The sequence below is a fragment of the Osmerus mordax genome, chromosome 11, assembly GCF_038355195.1.
Source record: "Osmerus mordax isolate fOsmMor3 chromosome 11, fOsmMor3.pri, whole genome shotgun sequence".
Classification (NCBI taxonomy): Eukaryota; Metazoa; Chordata; class Actinopteri; order Osmeriformes; family Osmeridae; genus Osmerus; species Osmerus mordax.
The window spans coordinates 7,347,506-7,367,318 of NC_090060.1; the positions used below are offsets into that span (position 1 = coordinate 7,347,506).

A 19,813-nucleotide genomic window follows, 5' to 3' on the forward strand; every position below is an offset into this window, starting at 1 on the left:
AGTTCTCTCCAGTAGCGGATTCTGTTTTATCGTCAGCATCTGATTAAGGAGACCACAATGTCCCAGATGACCAGGTCCTCTCACACAGGAAGAATACACAGCTCACACAACCTTCTGTTCATGCCAGGTCATCATTAGAAATGACACTTTTGGTCTTTGACCTGCCTGGTGAAATGAAAGATTCATCAAAGTGTGTGTTATCCATTCTGTACTGTACTAACTCTGTGTGACACTACACATCTGTATGCTACAGTAATGTTTTTCACTGTCTCGGTCTATTACACTCTGGTGAAGGCCTGGGCCTGGTGGACGACTGAATTCAAGAGTGTGTGTGTGTGTGCGTGTACCGTATGTGTAAGAGCGTGTGTGGAAAAATGCACAAGTGTGTGTGTGTGTGTATATTTGTGTGTGTGTACTGTGTGTATACTGTATGCATAGGTGTGTGTGTGTGTGTATATTTGTGTGTGTGTACTGTGTGTATACTGTATGCATAGGTGCGTGTGTGTGTTTGTACCCTTTTTATCCTGGAAGTGTGTGTGTGTCCTTCACCCTGGCTGGTCCCCATTGAGAGTGTCTGTGCCAGATGGCCTGGTCAGGGGGGCTGAGGAGGAGAGGGGAGTTCAGTCCACCTTCTGCTAAATGACTAAATGTTCAGACCCTTAAAAACACAACAGGGCCACTAATGAACATCACAACACAAAAGTGATGATTTCAATAGAAAACCCTGCGACTGATCAACAAACCAGTCTGATTTATTGTGAACTTTTTGAATTGTGAATCAATCAAACGGTTGATGGATGTAATGTGGACAACACCTCCTGTGCCAGGTGAAGTTAGCAGGGCACAGATAATATGGCCTTATTAAAGGTGATGGTGTCTGGGTTGGTTGTTATAACCACAGCCTGGGTCTGACAGTGCAGTGTGAATCTGAGGGCAATCAACACCTTGAGCAGAAACAGCAGAGACCCTACTCTGTTGGTGTGGTTTCTCTCTCTCTCTTTCTCTCTCTCTCTCTCTCTCTCTCTCTCTCTCTCTCTCTCTCTCTCTCTCTCTCTCTCTCTCTCTCTCTCTCTCTCTCTCTCTGTGTTTGTAGTTGTCTTTTGTTCAATCTGTTACACCAGCTGGAGGTAATTACAGAAATGAGTCTCTGGGAGGAAAGCTTCATCTTTTCTTACCTTGTACCTACACACAATTGCACACACACACTTGCACACACGCACACTTGCAAACACCCACACACACACACACATTTCTCCCTCTGTGACACACCATCTATACGTAGGAGGCAGGCTTTGAGAGATAGAGAACACGAGATAGAACCAAAGATCAAAGATAATTTCCAAAATAAAGCTGACACACTCTGTGTGCGTGTGTGTGTGACTTTGTGTTGAGCGAAACGTGTGCATCTCTGTGCGTCTGTGGTGTGTGTGTGTGTGTGTGTGTGCGTGAGTCTGTGTGTATATGCATACATATTTAGGTGTGTGTGTGTGTGGGCCTGGATTCGAGCGTGCTCAAGTGATGTGTGTCCTCGGAGCTCTGCCAGCTTTAACATAAAACAGAGACAATAGACCTCAGGTGAATGAGAAGGTAATGCATGCTGCTTCGACAGAGCAGATCATCACACCTCATGTCATCTCTGGCTGGATGACATGACAAAGGCAACAAAGGCAGCCGTAAGGCAACTGGCAGGATGAAATCACATCTATTTTCATGATAAAAGATGAGCAGCTGGAGGAGGCTATTCTTTTACTGGGCATTAGCCTGATAATACTGACGAGAGCTCAAACAGTGCCTCTCTTCGCTTTGGTCTTTCACTCTCCCCCCTCTTTCACAGTCATGTTCTTGCCCCCCGTCAATCTCTCTTGTCCCTTCTCTGGGTGACTTTCTCTCTCTCTCTCTCTCTCTCTCTCTCTCTCTCTCTCTCTCTCTCTCTCTCTCTCTCTCTCTCTCTCTCTCTCTCTCTCTCTTTCTTTCTTTTTCTCTCTCTGTGTGTTTTGAAGAACAGCCGAGGGACACCTCAGACTCCTTTTATCTAATTCTCTCTCTTCTTCTCTTTCTCTCCTCCTTTCCATTCGTCTCTCTGTATCCTTCATGCTTTGTGTCACAGGATGAAAGAAGATGCATTAACCTGCTCCACCTTGAGGACCTCCCACGCATGTCTGGACGGTCAACACTCCCAGACCTCCTTTGGATGGATGGATGGTTGAAAGGATGCGTGTATGGATGTGATGGACAGATGGATAGATGACCAGGTTGCAGACGTAGGTACATAGAGAAAAGGGAGAGCGACATCTGCTGGACACATGAGGAACCTTCATCCATTGTTTATTTTAGTTCAAATTTATAAAAATGTATCTTGTGTGATAAAGAAGCTGTTTTATATGAGGTGTTAAAATGTCTGCTGTGTAAAAATCCCCAAATAACATATTTACATAGCACTGGATCTTGGTACTTTACACACAAGAAGAAAGGGTTGAAATAATGTTTGAAATACCAAAAATGAAAAAAGGTAAATACATCCATTTTGATAAGCAGAATTGTGTCACGGTGTGGTCAGGTCTGTCTGTCTAACTGTCCGTTAGACTGCATGTCTGTCTGCCCAGTGTAAAGAAAGTGTCTCAATCTCATGTTTCCAAACAGGGCGAGCAGGAGAGCACATAAAGATCCATACAAACAAAAAGGAACGTTATACTCTCATGGTAGCTAATATCAAACATATAGAGTGACGGCATAGTGAGGGGTATTGGGAGTGAGCACTACTAGGTGGTTACTCAGACAGTCAGGCCCTCCAGTCCCAGCCTCGGGTCATGAAGGAGGGGCAGTGGAGAGGGGCGGGAACTCGGCCTCTGTGGTCTCCGTGGTTATGGCCGGCTCTGGTGTCTGCCGGTTGGTTGGAAGGCTCACAGGTGGGCGGGGTCTCCTCCCAGAGCCAGTGGCGAGTGGTGATGGTGGGGCACATGGGTGGAGGATGGGGCGCAGGGGGGTGGGCCGATGGGGTTGAGCCAGGGGGGAGGGGACAGGACTGCGAGGGTACCTGCGGAGGGAGTGGGCATGGCCCTCAAGTGTGTGGGCGTAGTTGGGCGGGTATCTAAGCCCTGGTTGAATGTGAGGATTCCTCGAGCAGCTCTCATCAAGTTCCTGTGAAGGGGAAACAGGAAGTATATATATGAAAACAGGAAGCAGGTGTAAACAGGAAGTAGAGGTGAACTAAAACACTCAAGAAACTGAAAATATCAATTATCTTACTTTGGGAATTAAATAGACATAGATTAGGCATTGATACAATTGTCCCCTTGATTCCGTTACCAGGTATTAATATAACATTGAATAGGGTGAGTAATCTGGGATCAAATGTCTAATCTTCATGTGGTACACCAACCCTGGTAGCTAAAAGGAGTGCCACTCACGTCTTCATTGAGCACATAGAGAGCCAGAGGGCTCCTGCGACCAGGATAACCCATTGGTTTAGGAACCACATCCACTAGGAGGAAAAAACAATCGAAAAACAACCACAAAAACAGTTAGCCAGGATTAGAATCCTGAACAAGCCCACTCTGAAACCTGCTAGGGCCTGACCCAACAGCCTACGACTGTTGCAGCTGCTTGGTGAAGGTTGTGTGTTCGAGTCCCGCTCCTCTGGTGTCTTACCATCATGGCCGTTCTCACTCTGCTCCATATAGACAGGGGATCTTTGGATGGTAGACTGGCGCTTCTTTCTGCAAGGAGGGGAACAGAGGCACTGTGTTACACAATGTCACACAACAAGCAGTTACCGTGCGCTATCGTGCTAGTAAATGTTACAAAAGCAAGCAGTTATACTGAAGTAACATTATGTCTACCTACACTCAGAGAAGGGAATGAGGTCCCAAGATATCCAAGAGTAAATGTGTGTGTGTGTGTGTGTTTGTGTGCGGCAGCATGACCATGGAGCTCTTACTTGGAGGGCTTCCAGCAAGCACACACAGTCACCAGGGTGATCAGCAAGAATATGCCCCCGGTGGACAGGATGATGTACAGCGAGCTACGCTCTGCCAGAGAGAGAATGAGAGAGAGAGAGACAGAGAGAGATAGAGAGAGAGAGAGGGGGGGGGAGAGAGTGAGAAAGAGAGAGAGAGAGATAGGGAGAGAGGGGGGGAGAGAGTGAGAAAGAGAGAGAGAGAGGGAGAGAGGGCGAGAGAGTGAGGAAGAGAGAGAGAGGGGGAGAGAGCTGGTTGGTTGGTTGGTTGGAACTGGCTGGTCAGCACAGCAGCTGGATGGTCATGGATGAGCAGTAATGAAGGGAGGATTAGTGATGCCCGCAGGAAGACCTTTAGTACCTCTCTGAAGACTTCCTGTCCCCTGCTACAGGCAGCAGGCTCCCACACACTCTGCTCCTCTCCTTACATCTCAACAACCCTCTCTTCCCTACGTCCTAGAGAGGAAGTCTAATCTGAAGATCTGAGATCAGTATCTCCAACAAACACAGATGAAGCCCAGCATGGAAACAAAGAGAATCTAATCAACCAGTGTGATGTATTTAAACCCCAATCTGTTCTCTGTGAGATGAACCGGCCCTCTGTTGTGTGTGTGTGTGTGTGTGTGTACTTTGGCACCACCTACTGTAGACGGTGAGTTTGACAGGCAGGCTCCTCATGCTGCTGATGGGGTTGTCCACCACGCAGCTGTACACGTCATCATCCGACATCACCACCCGCGAGATGGTCAGCACCTTCTGATCATGTGACAGCTGCAGCCGCGAGTCATTGGCCAGAACCTGGCCCCCCTTCTGCCAAGTGTACGTGGGCTTGGTGCCGTTGTCATGGGAACAGTGAAGATGGAAGAGCTCGCTGAGCTCCAGGACCGAGGAAGCCAACATCTGGATGTAGGGTCTGGTGACTGGGACTGGGGGGGGGGGGGGGGGGGGGAGAGAAGAGGGTGTTACTACACGACCATCTGGACGCAGCGACCACCACACCCATGCTTGCGGGCGCCAAAATAATCAGCGCATGCTTACCATCCACGGTGAGATTGATGTTCTTCTCCCCGGTGAAGGTGTCGTCGGTGATGGAGATCTCCACCCCGTACGCCCCCTCGTCTGACATCTGCAGGCTGTGGAGCAGCAGGGAGCCGTTGTCGAACATCAAGATCCGGTCGCGGTACTCCGGGCGCAGGTTGCCGATGACGCTGGTGCTGATGGACTGGACCACGGTGACGGGCTTCTCCCGCTCCCGCCGCAGCTGCCACTTGATGACGGGGGAGTCGGAACTGCGGCTGGTGTAGCTGACGGACAGGAGGGCTTCCCCCCCCAGGGTGCCCCGCACCAGGGGGCTGGGGCAGCTCACGTTCACCCCCAACACCCTGCTGCCTGGAGGGGGGGACACAGGGTTGGACAAGGTCAGTCACAGGGTCAGATGGACACGCGGAAGGACAGACTGACAAACAGACAGAGTATAGAAAAGCAGGCCTACAGGCCAAAAAACAGGCAGACAGCCCAACAGGCAGACAAACAGTCCCCTAGCCATAAACTGCTCTAAGTAAATAATGCACCCTTGAGTCCCACCAAACACTGACATTCAACATGGCTTTAAAAGGGAACTTTTTTCCATCATTTTCTAACTTTCACACCAGGTCATGATGTCCCTGATGTCACACTGTGTTGATTTGTGTTCCACTAATGTCTTCCCCCTAGTAGACATGGAGGGAAGGCTTGGACTGTAATCCCCGTAGCGTGCTTTACCACCCTGCCTGGGAACCAGCAAAGTCATTCAGCTCACAGTGGTGGAGCAGCCGTATGTCACCTACCTTCACAGAGAGAGAAAGAAAGACAGAGAGAAAGAGAGAAAGAGAGAAAGAGAGAGAGAGAAAGAGAGAGAGAGAGAACTTGAGAAATGTAAGGAAGAGAGTTAGTACATTGCACGGCCTTTAGGGCTAAGTGATGGCTGGAGAAAGGCATGCTGGGTAACTGGGGGGAGGGGGGCATGTGTGTGTGTTCGGGGGGCGCGGTGGGGGCCTGTCTCTGCTCCCTGTTGCGAGTCTGCACCGCATCGCCCCATTGCCCCTGGCAACCATTTGTCCAGCTGACATGGGTTGCCGGGCCAATGGGACAAAGACGGGGATTGTTGGACTGGTTTCCTCCCAGAAAACGAATAGGAGAGAGAGAGGGATAGCGAGAGAGAACGCGTTAAAGAGAGATTGAAAGAGAGAGTGAGAGAGAGATATACAGAGAGAGAGAGAGAGAGAGATAGGAAGAGAGAGAGAGAGACAAAGAGAGAGAGAGAGAGAGAGAGAGAGAGAGAGAGAGAGAGAGAGAGAGAGAGAGAGAGAGAGAGAGAGAGAGAGAGAGAGAGAGAGAGAGAGACAGACAGACAGAGAGAGAGAGAGATACAGAGAGAGAGAGATACAGAGAGATGCTCTTTGTGACTGAGCAGACAGGGACAAAGACACAGGGTCTAGTGATTCTGTTAACAGCAGCGTGACACAACCCAACACACAGCAACACAACCCGCCGTCCAGGCCTGCTTGAACCAGCTGTCTGGATCCAACCAGGTTCTTCCAGGTCTCTGCCTCATCCTATCCCCTCAGATAACAACAACAAAACTCAGGACAATCTATAATACTTAACCTACACATCCCCCTCTTCTGCCCCTGCCCCAACCTCAGTCCCGCCCAGCCCTAGCCTCAACTCCAATCCCAACCCTTGGCCCTGCCCCTGCTCCAGCCCAACTCCTGTCCCTTCCCCCAGCCCCCAGCTAGCCTGACAACAGCCCAGCCCAGCTTGGCCCTTTCCAGCCCAGCTGCAGGCCTGAATAGAGCTGCCTTTTGGAGCCCGTCCACCCAGCAGCGAGGCAATGCCAGGACAAAGTAAGCCCAACAACACCAACTGGGATTTACTGGATTCTACATCACTTACTCACAATATGAGACTTTACTCATCAGCTTAGACAAAGTGCTCAAGAAGTGTGTAATGTGGAGAAATGATTTTTAATTTGCAAGTTATTTAGCTTTAGAACAAAGAAGGTCATTGTGAATTTAAACAGCTTTGTTATTGATCCTATAAAACAAGATCCTTCAAATTTGTCTGTACATTTGCAGGCCTCTGACAAGACAACTCTCAACTTTACAAACTTCACTTAGTGAATGTAATCTCCTGAGCAAACACACAAACCAAACAAATCCTCAAGTGTTGTTCTCGTCCAAAGTTGTGTCTGAGTTGTAACGTCTGAGCAGTAGTTACCTGAGGGGAGAAGCAGAATCAGAAGGAGGAGTCGAAGGCCAGACAGATGAGCAGGATAAGGGCTGTGTGTGTGTTGGTCTGCAGAGGCGCTCTCCTCCTCAGTCTTCATCTTGGGGTTGCTGAGTATCTCTCACGCCGCCCAAACATGGTTTAGCTACTCCAGACACGTCTCTCTCTCCTCTCCTCTGCTCCTCTCCTCCTCTCTCCTCCGGGCTGTTCTGCCTGAGGACTGTCTGCTTTACTGGTCTGCCAGCCTGCTCAGTGCCCCTCTCTCTCCCTCCTCCCCTGCTCTCCTCTGTTCCCTCTCTCAACCCTCCTAACAACAGCCCTGTGTGTGTTTGTGTGTGTGTGCGTCTGCGTGTGTATGTGTTGCCTGTGTGTGTGTGAGTGTATGTGTTGCCTTTCTGTGTGTGTTTGTTGCCTCTGTGTGTGTGTGAGTGTGTGCGTGTTCCCCCTGTGTGTGACAGACGTAGATGGGCCCTTCTGTTCTACCTCATCACGGGCTTCCGGACCTAAGAATGCAGGACAAGTTGTTGATCTCTGTTTCTGTCGAACTAATTTTTACTTCCTGTTTCAGCTGAAATGCACCGCTCTGTTTCCGGACTAAATCACCCATATCCCAAATTATCTAAGCATCAATCTTCAGATAGTTTAGATTGGAGATACAAGGAATGGAAGCAAACAATAGCGAACGGCAAAACAAATTGATTCAGTTGCTTTCCTGGAATCCCCGCAGAGGTGCACTCCAACTGAACTGAAGCGTCTCTGGAAAGAATCTACTTGAAGTTCAGAAATGAATGGACCTTTAAAAAAACAACCACCCTCCCTGCCTCTTCTAAGCACCCTCTCCACCCCCACCCCCACCCCCCACCCCCCCCCCCCGACCCCCTCCAAAGACTGACAATAAGCCCTCGATTTATTGCTCTGTTTTCAATTCCTACTGCCAAGCAACAGCCCTTGTGCGCGCACACACAGACACTTACTTGGGTACACACACACATGCACACACACACTCGTATCCTCACACACACAGTCCACACATGCACACACACACTCGTATCCTCACACACACAGTCCACACAGGCACACACACACACCCGTATCCTCACACACACAGTCCACACAGGCACACTCCTGTTTTTCGAAAGGGAAGAAAAAACATGTGTGCGTGTTGTTTCCAGAGTGCCCTCTAGGTGGCGCAGTAAGAACAGCAAACAACCACGTTCTGAACGGACCAGGAGGACCTGCTCTGGGAAGGCACAGATCAGACACACCACGACACATCTCATCACGGCTGATCTTCTCCTGCTCTCAGCGGCTGTGCTGCCCCGTGCAGTAAACCCATCTGTCTCTCTGACTGCTGCAGGATGAGCGGGTGTCTCGTGTCGCGGCTCGTTTCGGATGTGTCAGAGTTCATGCAATACCCCGAGTGTCACTTTATGTCTCGTCGGATCAAAGTGAGGCCGCAGGCCACGTCTGTGGGATTGATGGTGACACACGTGAACATGAGAGGGAACTCACCCACAATCCTCGGCACTACATGGAGGAGGAGGAAGAGGAGGGAGACGAGGAGGAGGAGCAAGAGGAGAGTGAAGAGGAGAAGCAGAAAGAAGAAGAGGAGGAAAAACAGGAGGAGGTGGAAGGAGGTGGAAGAGGAGGAGGGGTAGAAGAATGAAGGGGGGGAGGAGGAGGGAGTCTGAGAGAGCTACAAAGAGTGCAGTGATCAGGAGTTAGACGAATGACACTCAGGTCAGCTGCAGCTGCTGGAGAAAATCTCCCAGAGTGCTTTGCTCTCGTCCCTTTCCTCTGTACTCCCCTCAGATCAAAGTCCGGGGCCACGCTCTCACTGCCCGGGGGCATGTTGGGTAACGGTGGCCCACCCTCTGGCCTCTCATCTTCTAAAGGCTCTAAATCAGAGAGAATCGTTCCACGTCGATGAAGAGGACGAGAAAAGGGCAATGGGGTGAGAGAGGGGAATAGAGAGAGAGAACGTGAGTGTTTGTGTGTCTGTGTGTGTGAGAGATTGAGAAAAAGAGAGTACAGTATCTTCACTGTCGTGACACCTTGTGTGTGCCTGCGTGATCGTGTGTGACTCAGACTGTCATCACACATGGAACCTGAACAACACAGCAACACGCGTGAGATGCTGTCATTTCAGGGTTGTGATGATGGCCATTACCTCAGATTCCCTCAGAAAGTGTTACTGTCAAACTTTCATCCCATATAACTTCAGACTGATTTATTATGATTATCCTACTTCTTCCTGCCAAGGGAGTCAGGTGGAAGGACAGTCGGGAGGGAGGGAGGAGGAGGGGGAAGAAATGGAGGGAACAATGGTTCACAAAGATGTTTGTTTCTTCCCAATAGAGATATAGTCAATAATCCAATGTTTCTTTGTTGTTTTCTAAACCAGGTGTGTGTCAAGCAAAAATGAATCTAAGTTTCATTGTGTTCAACATGAGACCTACTGATACCCTCCAAACAATTTTTCAAATTTAATTTACAGCTTCCTGGAGGTGGTATGCTATGTTTAGAGGTGTGTGGGTGTGTGTGGGTGTCTGTGTGCATTTGTGGCTGTGTGTGTGTGAGAGAGAGTGTAGTGTGTGTGTGTGGATGTATTTCGTATCGATTCTTTACCAGCAGTAATTCAACTGAGCTGACAAGCTCATATGGAGCTTTTGCAAAAAGAAGAGGGAGAGCGAGATGCATTAGAAGGGAGAGGTATGTAGATGGAGGGGTGAGAGAAAGAGAGATGGATGGGGGGAGGAGGGAAGATGTGGATGAGGAAGAGCTGTCTTGCCTTTGTGTTGCCATGGAGAAAAGCAGTTTTATGTCTGTTAGTTAAATGAAGCCTTCCCTGCTGCTGCAGCTGGTGATGGAACCCTGAGCATGTCCATTATGTGTGTTTGTGTTGGTCTGCGTATGTCTGTACCAGACTGCCTGAGTGTTGTGTGTGTTGTTTTGTGCAGGGCTGGAGCTCAGATGTGTGTGGGTGTGAGCGTGGGAGAGATAATGCTCCTGCTCATTTCTCACTTCTAGCCTCTCTCTCACCCTCTACTTAGCCCATCTCTCAGGCTCCCTCCCAGCCTCTCTCTTAACCTCTTTCCTGGCCTCTTCCCCAGCCTCTCTCCGGGTGTGGGAGGGTAGACTACCATGCACCTGTTCGCATGGTAAACACACAACCGAGCCGTCAGAGAAGGAGACACACCACCTGACACTAATCGCAGCACTTTGATCCTGAGCCTCTGCAGTGACAAAATACAGCAAGCCACGCTGACTTGTATGCATGTGTGTTTGTGTGCGTGTCATCGGATGCGAGTTATTCCTGAAGTTTCCCTGGAGACCGTACCCATCGATGTGGCTCTGCTTCTCTGCAGCCTGGTTGTTTACACTCTCCAATTAGCAGCCGTGTTCAGAGTACAGGAAGCTGCCGTCATGGCTGAACAGGAGTGCAGCTGTCTGGAGAGTCACTCTCCCTTCAGGATCACAATTCTTCGAGTCTGAGCCGGTCGAGTCGACCCAGTGACGCACTTTTGAGTTCCACTCCATCGACCAAGCAAAAGTCATTAAAATCTTTGAGCATTGCCGGTGTTATTTCATAAATGACAACCGACTGGGTTATCAATTACATGGCAGGAGTCCTCAAGTCGTGGGCACCTCAGTGCTGGGCTGTCCAGTCAACCTAACTAGCCTGACCTTCTAGGGAGGATTAAAAAAAGAAAGTGAAATGTTTCCCAGGACTGATGAGGTTAATGATGTGTACACTATGGCTCCATGGCTCCAGACAGCAGTGTATATTTTATTCATGGACTCTATATGGTCCTCATTAGCTGGTAAGAACCCCCAGTGGGTTTGCCCCAGTCCCTGGCTTCCACTTACAGAGACGGGCAGACTGCAGGGTAAGCCTGCCCTAGGGCTGGCCTCAATGTCACATTTACCATGATGTCACAAAATATGAAATTATATAGATACATTACACCCCCCATTTTCTCAGTTTGTCTTACAATACTGTGTGACCCTAGAAACTTGTGTTTACTTACCTGTTTGTTTAGGAAGCTTTAGTGTCAGTGGTGGCCTTGACAACCAGGTTGTGACTGTAGGCACCAGGGAGTGTACAGGTCCAGCTAACAGCACTAGATGAGGATGACCATTGGCTGAGCAAGGCAGGAAGTGATGCAACATAGAGCAAAAGGCTAGACCTCAACTGAAATCTATTTCCAAAGAAAATCTGACATTGAAAGCTCAGTGCTAGTTCTAGCTAATACTTGTAAGAACTTTCCATTACAATGACCAACAGAGGAAACCAAATAGACAGATGTTTAATAGATTTATTCAAGTACAGCGATTACAATCAGAGCCTTTATTTAATTCAACACAAAGCATGACAACACAGTGCACACTCACAGGAATCCAAACATCTTATACACCTGATTAATGTCCAACATTTTATACAAAAACACATGTGAACACCCATAAAAACAGAAACCAAGGCTACTGCACGTCTCTAAGGATAGGTTTTATGTGTGAGTCTGAGAAATAAACCAACTGCATGCTTACTGTGCTGGAAGATCAGATTTGTAGAAAATTCTGAAGTTAACTAAGGAACGGCAAAATAATATTTGTGCTTTGAAAGACAAAATCACTGCAAATCATTATCTAGATCCTATAACCTGTAATTAAATACAAACATAATAACACAGTATTCATTATGGTAATAATCATTTATGAATCATACAGTTTGGTGCAGCGAAACTGCTAAATAAATACGGATTAGGCTTCACACAAGCACTAACAATAACGAAAACAAAACAATCATTCAAGCCGTTTGTAGGATAAGTCTAACGATGATGCACACCAGCTGTCTGGTGATCCTACACAGACATCTGAAACATGCCCTGTTTAGCTAAAGGAGGACATTCATTTTCACATTCACAGATCCTCATCTAAACTAGCACACTAGCAGAAGTTTCACAAGTACATGCAGTGAGTTGCAAGATCTGGGTCAAAGACACATCCACACTGATGAGGCTTCTGGAAGCGGGAGGGTGTTGGGGTTCACACACAGATGATGCACAGCGGCCCTCCGCACACCGGATCACGCTCCACTGGATTTTTGTGGTATATAGAAAGTTGCTCCCCGGGTATAAAGGTATGCCTGAGCCAGCCAGCCAACCAACAATGCTTATCTACCTCCTCCCCCTCTCCTCTCCTCCCCCTCTACCTTCCTCTTTCCCACTCCTCCTCTTCATCCAGGTCAGGGCCGTCACTGCTCTGGCACAGATGTGTCTTCCAGCTCTAAGCCCCCTGATCCTCCGGGCTCTGGAAGTAGAGCAGGAAACATTTTAGCGATGCAGATGGCGAGTGCACTCATATAGCCTCTGAAATGAACACAGTCCTATCTAAATGAAAATTACCTGGAGAAATCTACTAAAAGTTAAAAAAACATAGGGATGGCAGGATAGACACTAACACTAGGATGTTTAGATCGGAATGTTGTGGTTTACAGAAGAACTGGAAAGAATGTTGTGGTTTAGAATAGCAGGTTTTAGGATCAAAATTTTGATATACCGTCAGAATGTTCAGAGAGAATCTGAATGTTGTGGTATAGAATTAGAATGTTGTGGTACGGAATCTAAATGCTGATGTTTAGAATTACAATGGTTTGCATAGAATCGGAATGTGATAGAGGAACGGAATGTTGTGGTTTAGAATCAGAAAGCTGCAATAGGGAGACAAAATCTTTCAGTGTAACCAAGTGGTCAAACCTAAAATAGGCTTACCATATCCAGTTTACTGTAAACTGGATATGGTAAGCCTACTTTAGGTGTATGATGGAATTAACCTGCCCCAGAGAAAGGGGGTATCCTCCAGTGGGAGGGGCTAATGCTCCATCCTGCTATGACAGGTCCATTAATTCTCCTTGCTCTCCCAGGGATAATGCACCTGAAGTTAAAAATAAACCCCTAACTAAGATGCCTTTCTCCTGGCCGGCCTGCCTGTCTGCAAGAACTGTCTGTCTTCTTGCCTGTTTGTCTACACACCTGTCTGTCTGCTTGTCTGTCTGCTCCCTAGGCTTTTAAACTGCTTTAACTGCTTAAACTGCTTATCTACCAGCCTGTCTGTCTGCCTGCATACCTGCTTGTCTCTTAGTCGGCCTGTTGACCAGGATCCAGGAAGGAGGAACTCAGGGACACTCTTCCCTCCACCAAGAACATGATGACACCTCGGTGGTTCCACCTACAGTAGGTTTGAACCCTGGGATCTGCAGTTCTGAGCAGATCACGACAGTATAGCTGGTGCAGCTCCAGTAACGCATACCCATTCTCCTTCCTCGAAGCCTTCTAGAAACATTCATCCTCCCTCCTCCAGTCGCCCACCACGCTTGTCAAATATGTCAGAGGCTCACAGGTTTAACTGCCTCCGTAGCTTCTATTCAAACCATACAGCAGCCAACGGTGCTGAATGCCAATCAGGAAAGACACACAGGCACTGTACATCACTGTTAATCTGTATGTGACCTTTATGTGATGTTGATGTCATTTGCTGTATAAATGTTGCCATAAACCAGACTGCTGTATGATAAACACATCTACACCGTCTATTAATCTCTCCATCTCTCACTTTATCTCTGCATCTCTTCCTACCCTCCATCTCTCCCTACCCTCCATCTCTCCCTACCCTCCTCCTCTCCATCAACATGACAACCCCCTATTGAAACTTCACAGTTGTATTCATTAATAACCAGTGAATAAAACGTTTAACGGTAAGTTTCCATCAGGCTCTGGGGCCCTTGTGGAGTAATTAGAGAATGTAACAGGGCGCAGCACAGAGCTTACAGTGAACTGGATCGTTAGGGAGCGCTAATAGGAGTATTTAATAATGGATGCCGTTGAAATGGGCTCCATGCTGGGTCTGGGGGGAGATGAAGGTGTGCGTCTGCATCATGGCAGCAGGTTATTGGCAGGCTCTGGTGGAGACTATCACTCAGCTTTGCTAAACCAGGATAATAAGGTGATCAGGCACGGGGTATACATTAGCTGGATGTTCGACAAACCTGGCAACCCGTCCTAGAATTACTTAGCTGTTTATTAATCTGTTTTTTTTCTTCCATTCTTGTGTTCTCGTGAACTTGTTTGACGTCATCTTTCATGACCAAACTGTTCCAAGCCAAAGAACACAACTGACCAAGAATGGAAAAAATGCCCAGATATGTTCTTGATCTGCCATTTTATCGAAGATGTATGGGTTGGTGACTTGGTCAGAGGGAACGCATGTGATTTCCACATGAAGTCATTGCATTGCTTTCTCCATCCTCACAATCTTGCAAGACCATTCTCATCAAGAAGGTTCTTCTGAAGAACACAAGTCCTTAGTGTTCTTTGGATTAAACAGTCATTGTCTCTCTAATCCACTGTGTGACATCTGACCCCTGGATATGGAACATGGTGGCAGTCAGTGCTTTTTCACCTCTCATTCTCAAATCTCAAGTTAATGACAGTCCGATCTGTCCCCTCCTAGCTGAGTTGTTAGGGTCAGTACTGAATCACTGACCTGTCCCCTCCTAGCTGAGTTGTTAGGGTCAGTACTGAATCACTGACCTGTCCCCTCCTAGCTGAGTTGTTAGGGTCAGTACTGAATCACTGACCTGTCCCCTCCTAGCTGAGTTGTTAGGGTCAGTACTGAATCACTGACCTGTCCCCTCCTAGCTGAGTTGTTAGGGTCAGTACTGAATCACTGACCTGTCCCCCCTAGCTGAGTTGTTAGGGTCAGTACTGAATCACTGACCTGTCCCCCCTAGCTGAGTTGCTAGGGTCAGTACTGAATCACTGACCTGTGTCCCCCTAGCTGAGTTGTTAGGGTCAGTACTGAATCACTGACCTGTCCCCCTAGCTGAGTTGTTAGGGTCAGTACTGAATCACTGACCTGTCCCCCCTAGCTGAGTTGTTAGGGTCAGTACTGAATCACTGACCTGTCCCCCCTAGCTGAGTTGCTAGGGTCAGTACTGAATCACTGACCTGTCCCCTCCTAGCTGAGTTGTTAGGGTCAGTACTGAATCACTGACCTGTCCCCTCCTAGCTGAGTTGTTAGGGTCAGTACTGAATCACTGACCTGTCCCCCCTAGCTGAGTTGTTAGGGTCAGTACTGAATCACTGACCTGTCCCCCCTAGCTGAGTTGTTAGGGTCAGTACTAAATCACTGACCTGTCCCCCCTAGCTGAGTTGTTAGGGTCAGTACTGAATCACTGACCTGTCCCCTCCTAGCTGAGTTGTTAGGGTCAGTACTGAATCACTGACCTGTCCCCCCAAGCTGAGTTGTTAGGGTCAGTACTGAATCACTGACCTGTTTCCCCCTGGCTGCCGTTGAGCGTCTCCCCAGAGCTGCTCACCTCCTCGCCCGCCTTCTCATCCTCCGGCTTCATCTTCTTCCTGGTCATGTGACCGCGGAAGCCGGCCTGGATCTTGGCGGCGGCTTTGTTGGCCTCAGGGTCGTCCAGGGGGATGTCCATGATATCCTCCTCCTCCTGGGGTGCGCTGCATGGCTCCTGGTCCACACACACACATGCCGAAACACACACAAGCACACACACACGTGCAAACACACAGACATAGACAGGTACACACACACATACACCAAAGTCAATGCAATCCTCATCTGAAGTGCATCCCAGGAGAAATATTAGGGCTAACACACAGTACATCACACACACAGCCTATGAATACTGTAGTGCTCTCCATGGTTCTGGACACCAGGGGGCTGTAAGCCTTCTCAAACCAAACTAACCAAGTCATTAAATCCTGCTTTGGACAGAAGTCCCTGCTCAGGAGACTGTCACTTCTGGTCTCTCATTCCAACTCTTCTTCTCTACCTCTTCTCCCTAGCCTCTCCTCCTCAGCCTCTGCTCCAGCCTCTCCTCCTCAGCTTCTCCTCCTCAGCTTCTGCTCCAGCCTCTCCTCCCTAGCCTCGTCTCCAGCCTCTCCTCCCTAGCCTCGTCTCCAGCCTCTCCTCCCTAGCCTCGTCTCCAGCCTCTCCTCCCTAGCCTCGTCTCCAGCCTCTCCTCCCTAGCCTCGTCTCCAGCCTCTCCTCCCGAGCCTCGTCTCCAGCCTCTCCTCCCTAGCCTCGTCTCCAGCTTCTCCTCCCTAGCCTCATCTCCAGCCTCTCCTCCCGAGCCTCGTCTCCAGCCTCTCCTGCAGCATCAACTACTCAGCCTCAGCTAAGAAGCCTCATCCATAACCTCATACACTGCTGTCCAAGCCTGGCTGAAAAACCTATCAAATACTTGAGTGCATTTGATTAATCTTACGTGGTGCAGTGAGCTGAATAGATTAGTCCCATAAAAGCCAACTGTGACACAAATCAAACTCACTTCAAATGTGCATTCAGTTATTATGTAAGTAACGGGTTTATAAAATAAATACATGTCTCTAAATGTTATAATAAATCCAATTTTATAGATTTGTATTAACCCCCCTGCATGACAGTGCAGAACACAATCTTGGTTGGCCTTAGGGAAGGGGGTAAGGAGGGGGGGTGAGGTGAGGGGTAGGAAGTAGGAAAGGGAGGTAGGAGGAGGGAAGATGGAAGGTTCTTCTCTTCTCCACCTCATCACGACAGTGAAGCCCAGCTTGACAAGCCTGCTCCCCTGGGCTGCCCCTCTTCCTCAGCCCCCCCCCCCCCCTTCACCACTACCACCTATCTCACACAGACAGAGCAGCCTGTCTGTCACCCAGTCAGGCTGCTCTGAGGAGAGCTCTGTGTAGGTGTGTGACCACCCACCTGTACCCTGCATTTCTAAAGTACCCCCCCTAACACACACACACACCCCCTCCTCTAAAAGAGTCCCAGACATATGCCAGCTCTCTGCTGTCTGTCCTGGCTGTCTCACACAGCAGGCATGGGTTGGGGGGGGGGGGGGGGGGGGGGGTTGGGGGGGGACTTGGCATCTATAACACCTTGATTTGGAAAACAGAAAATAAAAGCTAATCTAAGTTTCTTTTAGGAAAGATGACTGTGTATTTACTGATGTGGTCAGACGAGATTTCTACAGTGGTAAGCTACGCTGTTTATCTGACATGGTAGCTGCGTTCCACGTAACTGTCGTGTGTGAGCTTCCAGCGGATGTCAGAAGAGTTTGAACACCTGGATCAGAGCTTCCAGGTGAACTTCTACACATAGCACAAGCTGACACAGCGCTACCCCGTACAGACCTGAAACTTCTGCGAATCCTCCACCTTCGTCAAGCACAACACAACTGCAAAACCATGCAACAGCTCCAGGAATGGAACCCCAAAATGCTATACGCAAAACTGAAATACTGTGTATCCAGGAAAACACGTGCCCGAAAAACTGCATCTAGTGAGTATGCCTTTCTTGGGTACCTGCTATTACTGTCTAAAAGATATGATAGAATGGTACTCACATTATGGCAGTCCATGGTGACCAGACAGATCAGAGATAGCAGTCTATAGTTGAGCTGACCCAATATGCTTTCTGTCTACTGTACTCTGGGCTCACTGAGATAACTCTCCAACTCTCTCTCTCTATTCCTCTCTCTCTCTATTCCGCTCTCTCTATTCCTCTCACTCCCTCTCTCATGAGTCTAAACTACAGATGCCTTGCTCCACTGAGAAAGAGAGAGAGAGGGAGGGAAGGAGGGAGGAAAAGAGAGAGAGAGAAAAGGGAGGGAGAGAGGAATGGAAAGTAAGATAAGATGGAGGGGGAAGGGAGAAGAACAGGGTGGGAGGGAAAGTGAGACCTCCCACAAACAAAGCAACCGTGGTGGTGTGTTTGGCTCATTAAGGTTTGGCAGCACGCTGTGCTCAGCGCCAGCAGAGGAGAGCGTAGTGTGGTGAGACGGACCAGTCGTGAGTTCACCAGTGAATAAGAACCTTTAATGAGTCTTTGAGTTGTGTAGGGATGTGTTACCATGGAGGGCAGAACTCAAACTGACTCAGAGAGTGACAGAGAGAGAGACAGAGAGAAAGATCATTTCATTTGGAATTGAAAGTGAATTGAGAGGCAGAGTGAGAGAGAGAGAGAGAGAGAGAGAGAGAGAGAGAGAGAGCAAGTTATGGCATCGGTAAGTCAGAGTTCAACTCACAATGACTCTCCCTACTTTCTACTGGGTCTCTGCAGGCTGGAGAGGGCAGCTGTCACACCAAATACACCTGCTTCACAGCATACACACATCACAGGACAGATGGCCCAACACTGTTCACTTTCATTCTGTCATACTGATTTTCTTCAGAGAAAACTGTGAAGACATCTCATGGTTTACCGAGAGGTGTGATAAATTGATTAGAGAGAGAGCGAGTGAGAGAGCGACAGAGAGAATGAGCTCAAACTAACAACCTTCTGCATCCCTCAGCTCATCCCAGCTGGCATGGCCGCCCACACTTCTCCTGCCCTCAACGAGGCATGGAAGGAAAAACAGCACGCACACACACACACACACAGGCACACATACACACAGGCACACACACACACTCTCGCGCACATGTTCACACATTGGTCTAACCTAATCTATGACATGCCTGTCACTTCTGTGCCAGCTCTTTGGACAAGATGGTGTTTATCTCACGACAAATGGGTCATGCTTGGTTTCAAAGACCTGACTTGAGGCATGAATCAAGTGATTTAATAGTCCGTTCACGGGCACTGTGTTGACGAGGTAATGTTAGCCATTAATATCCAAATGAAAAAGGCATACATAATGTATCGACGTGTTGTGCAACAGTGGCAATTAGCCTCCTTCAAGTTAAGGATGGGTGTGCTGAAGAATCGATGGTGCTTGCCAACAGATGGAGATGTGTGAATTTCCCTGGGAATACAGGGGTGTACTATTCCAGAACAGGACAACGTCACTGGACAAGACACCTGATACAGTTCATAGCAAATGACCTACATGTGAGGGAGAGAGAGAGAGAGAGAGAGAGAGAGAGAGAGAGAGAGAGAGAGAGAGAGAGAGAGAGGGAGGGAAGCAAGGGGGCAGAGAGGAAGGTAGGGGTTGTGAGGAAGAAAAAAAGGAGGCAGCAAAAGAAAGAAGGGTGGTGGGGTACTTTCAATGACACAGAAGATCAAAAGAGCAATTTTGGCAGAAGAGTGAGACACAGCACAAGAGCACGTAGGAAAGTTCTGGTGTTTACGGCTACTGCGCAAAGTACATGAACTAACTATCCACATCTCCATCTTCCATCTAGTTCCTGACAAAACGCACAGGGGGAGAAGGATGGGAGAGAGTTTCCATGGTAACCCCATCTCCCTAACTCCCAGTTGGAACCTAGAGACTTAGTGAAAAGGGCTGGGTGTGACAGTAGCTAAACTCACTATAACTCACTAAGAAAACAAAGACATCAATCACAGCCATTTAAGGACAGACACACACAGACACACGCAAGTAAACACTTACAAAAACCACCACACACAAAAACACACTCACACGCTCACGCTCACACACACACACACACACACACACACACACACACACACACACACACACACACACACACACACACACACCCAGACACACACACACACACACACACACACAGATACCAAATGCTATGAGAAATGTGCCTAGTTGAAGATGTGTTTGGTAATGTG

The 19,813-nt window shown here is 48.5% G+C and overlaps 2 protein-coding genes across 2 annotated transcripts; both read right to left on the reverse strand.

Annotated features, from left to right (window-relative positions):
• Window positions 1–2,317: 2,317 nt before the first annotated feature.
• On the reverse strand, window positions 2,318–7,421 carry hepacama (hepatic and glial cell adhesion molecule a). The gene is made up of 7 exons (XM_067246314.1): window positions 7,214–7,421; window positions 4,994–5,344; window positions 4,600–4,881; window positions 3,938–4,028; window positions 3,649–3,716; window positions 3,408–3,481; window positions 2,318–3,138 (listed from the first exon to the last, which is right to left on the reverse strand). The coding sequence occupies exons 1-7, from the start codon at window positions 7,320–7,322 to the stop codon at window positions 2,806–2,808; spliced, it is 1,308 nt and encodes a 435-aa protein (XP_067102415.1). The 5' UTR covers window positions 7,323–7,421; the 3' UTR covers window positions 2,318–2,805.
• A 4,982-nt stretch (window positions 7,422–12,403) lies between these two features.
• On the reverse strand, window positions 12,404–17,831 carry LOC136951733 (neurogranin-like). The gene is made up of 3 exons (XM_067246315.1): window positions 17,631–17,831; window positions 15,554–15,755; window positions 12,404–12,532 (listed from the first exon to the last, which is right to left on the reverse strand). The coding sequence occupies exons 1-3, from the start codon at window positions 17,643–17,645 to the stop codon at window positions 12,477–12,479; spliced, it is 273 nt and encodes a 90-aa protein (XP_067102416.1). The 5' UTR covers window positions 17,646–17,831; the 3' UTR covers window positions 12,404–12,476.
• Between the last annotated feature and the right edge of the window lie 1,982 nt (window positions 17,832–19,813).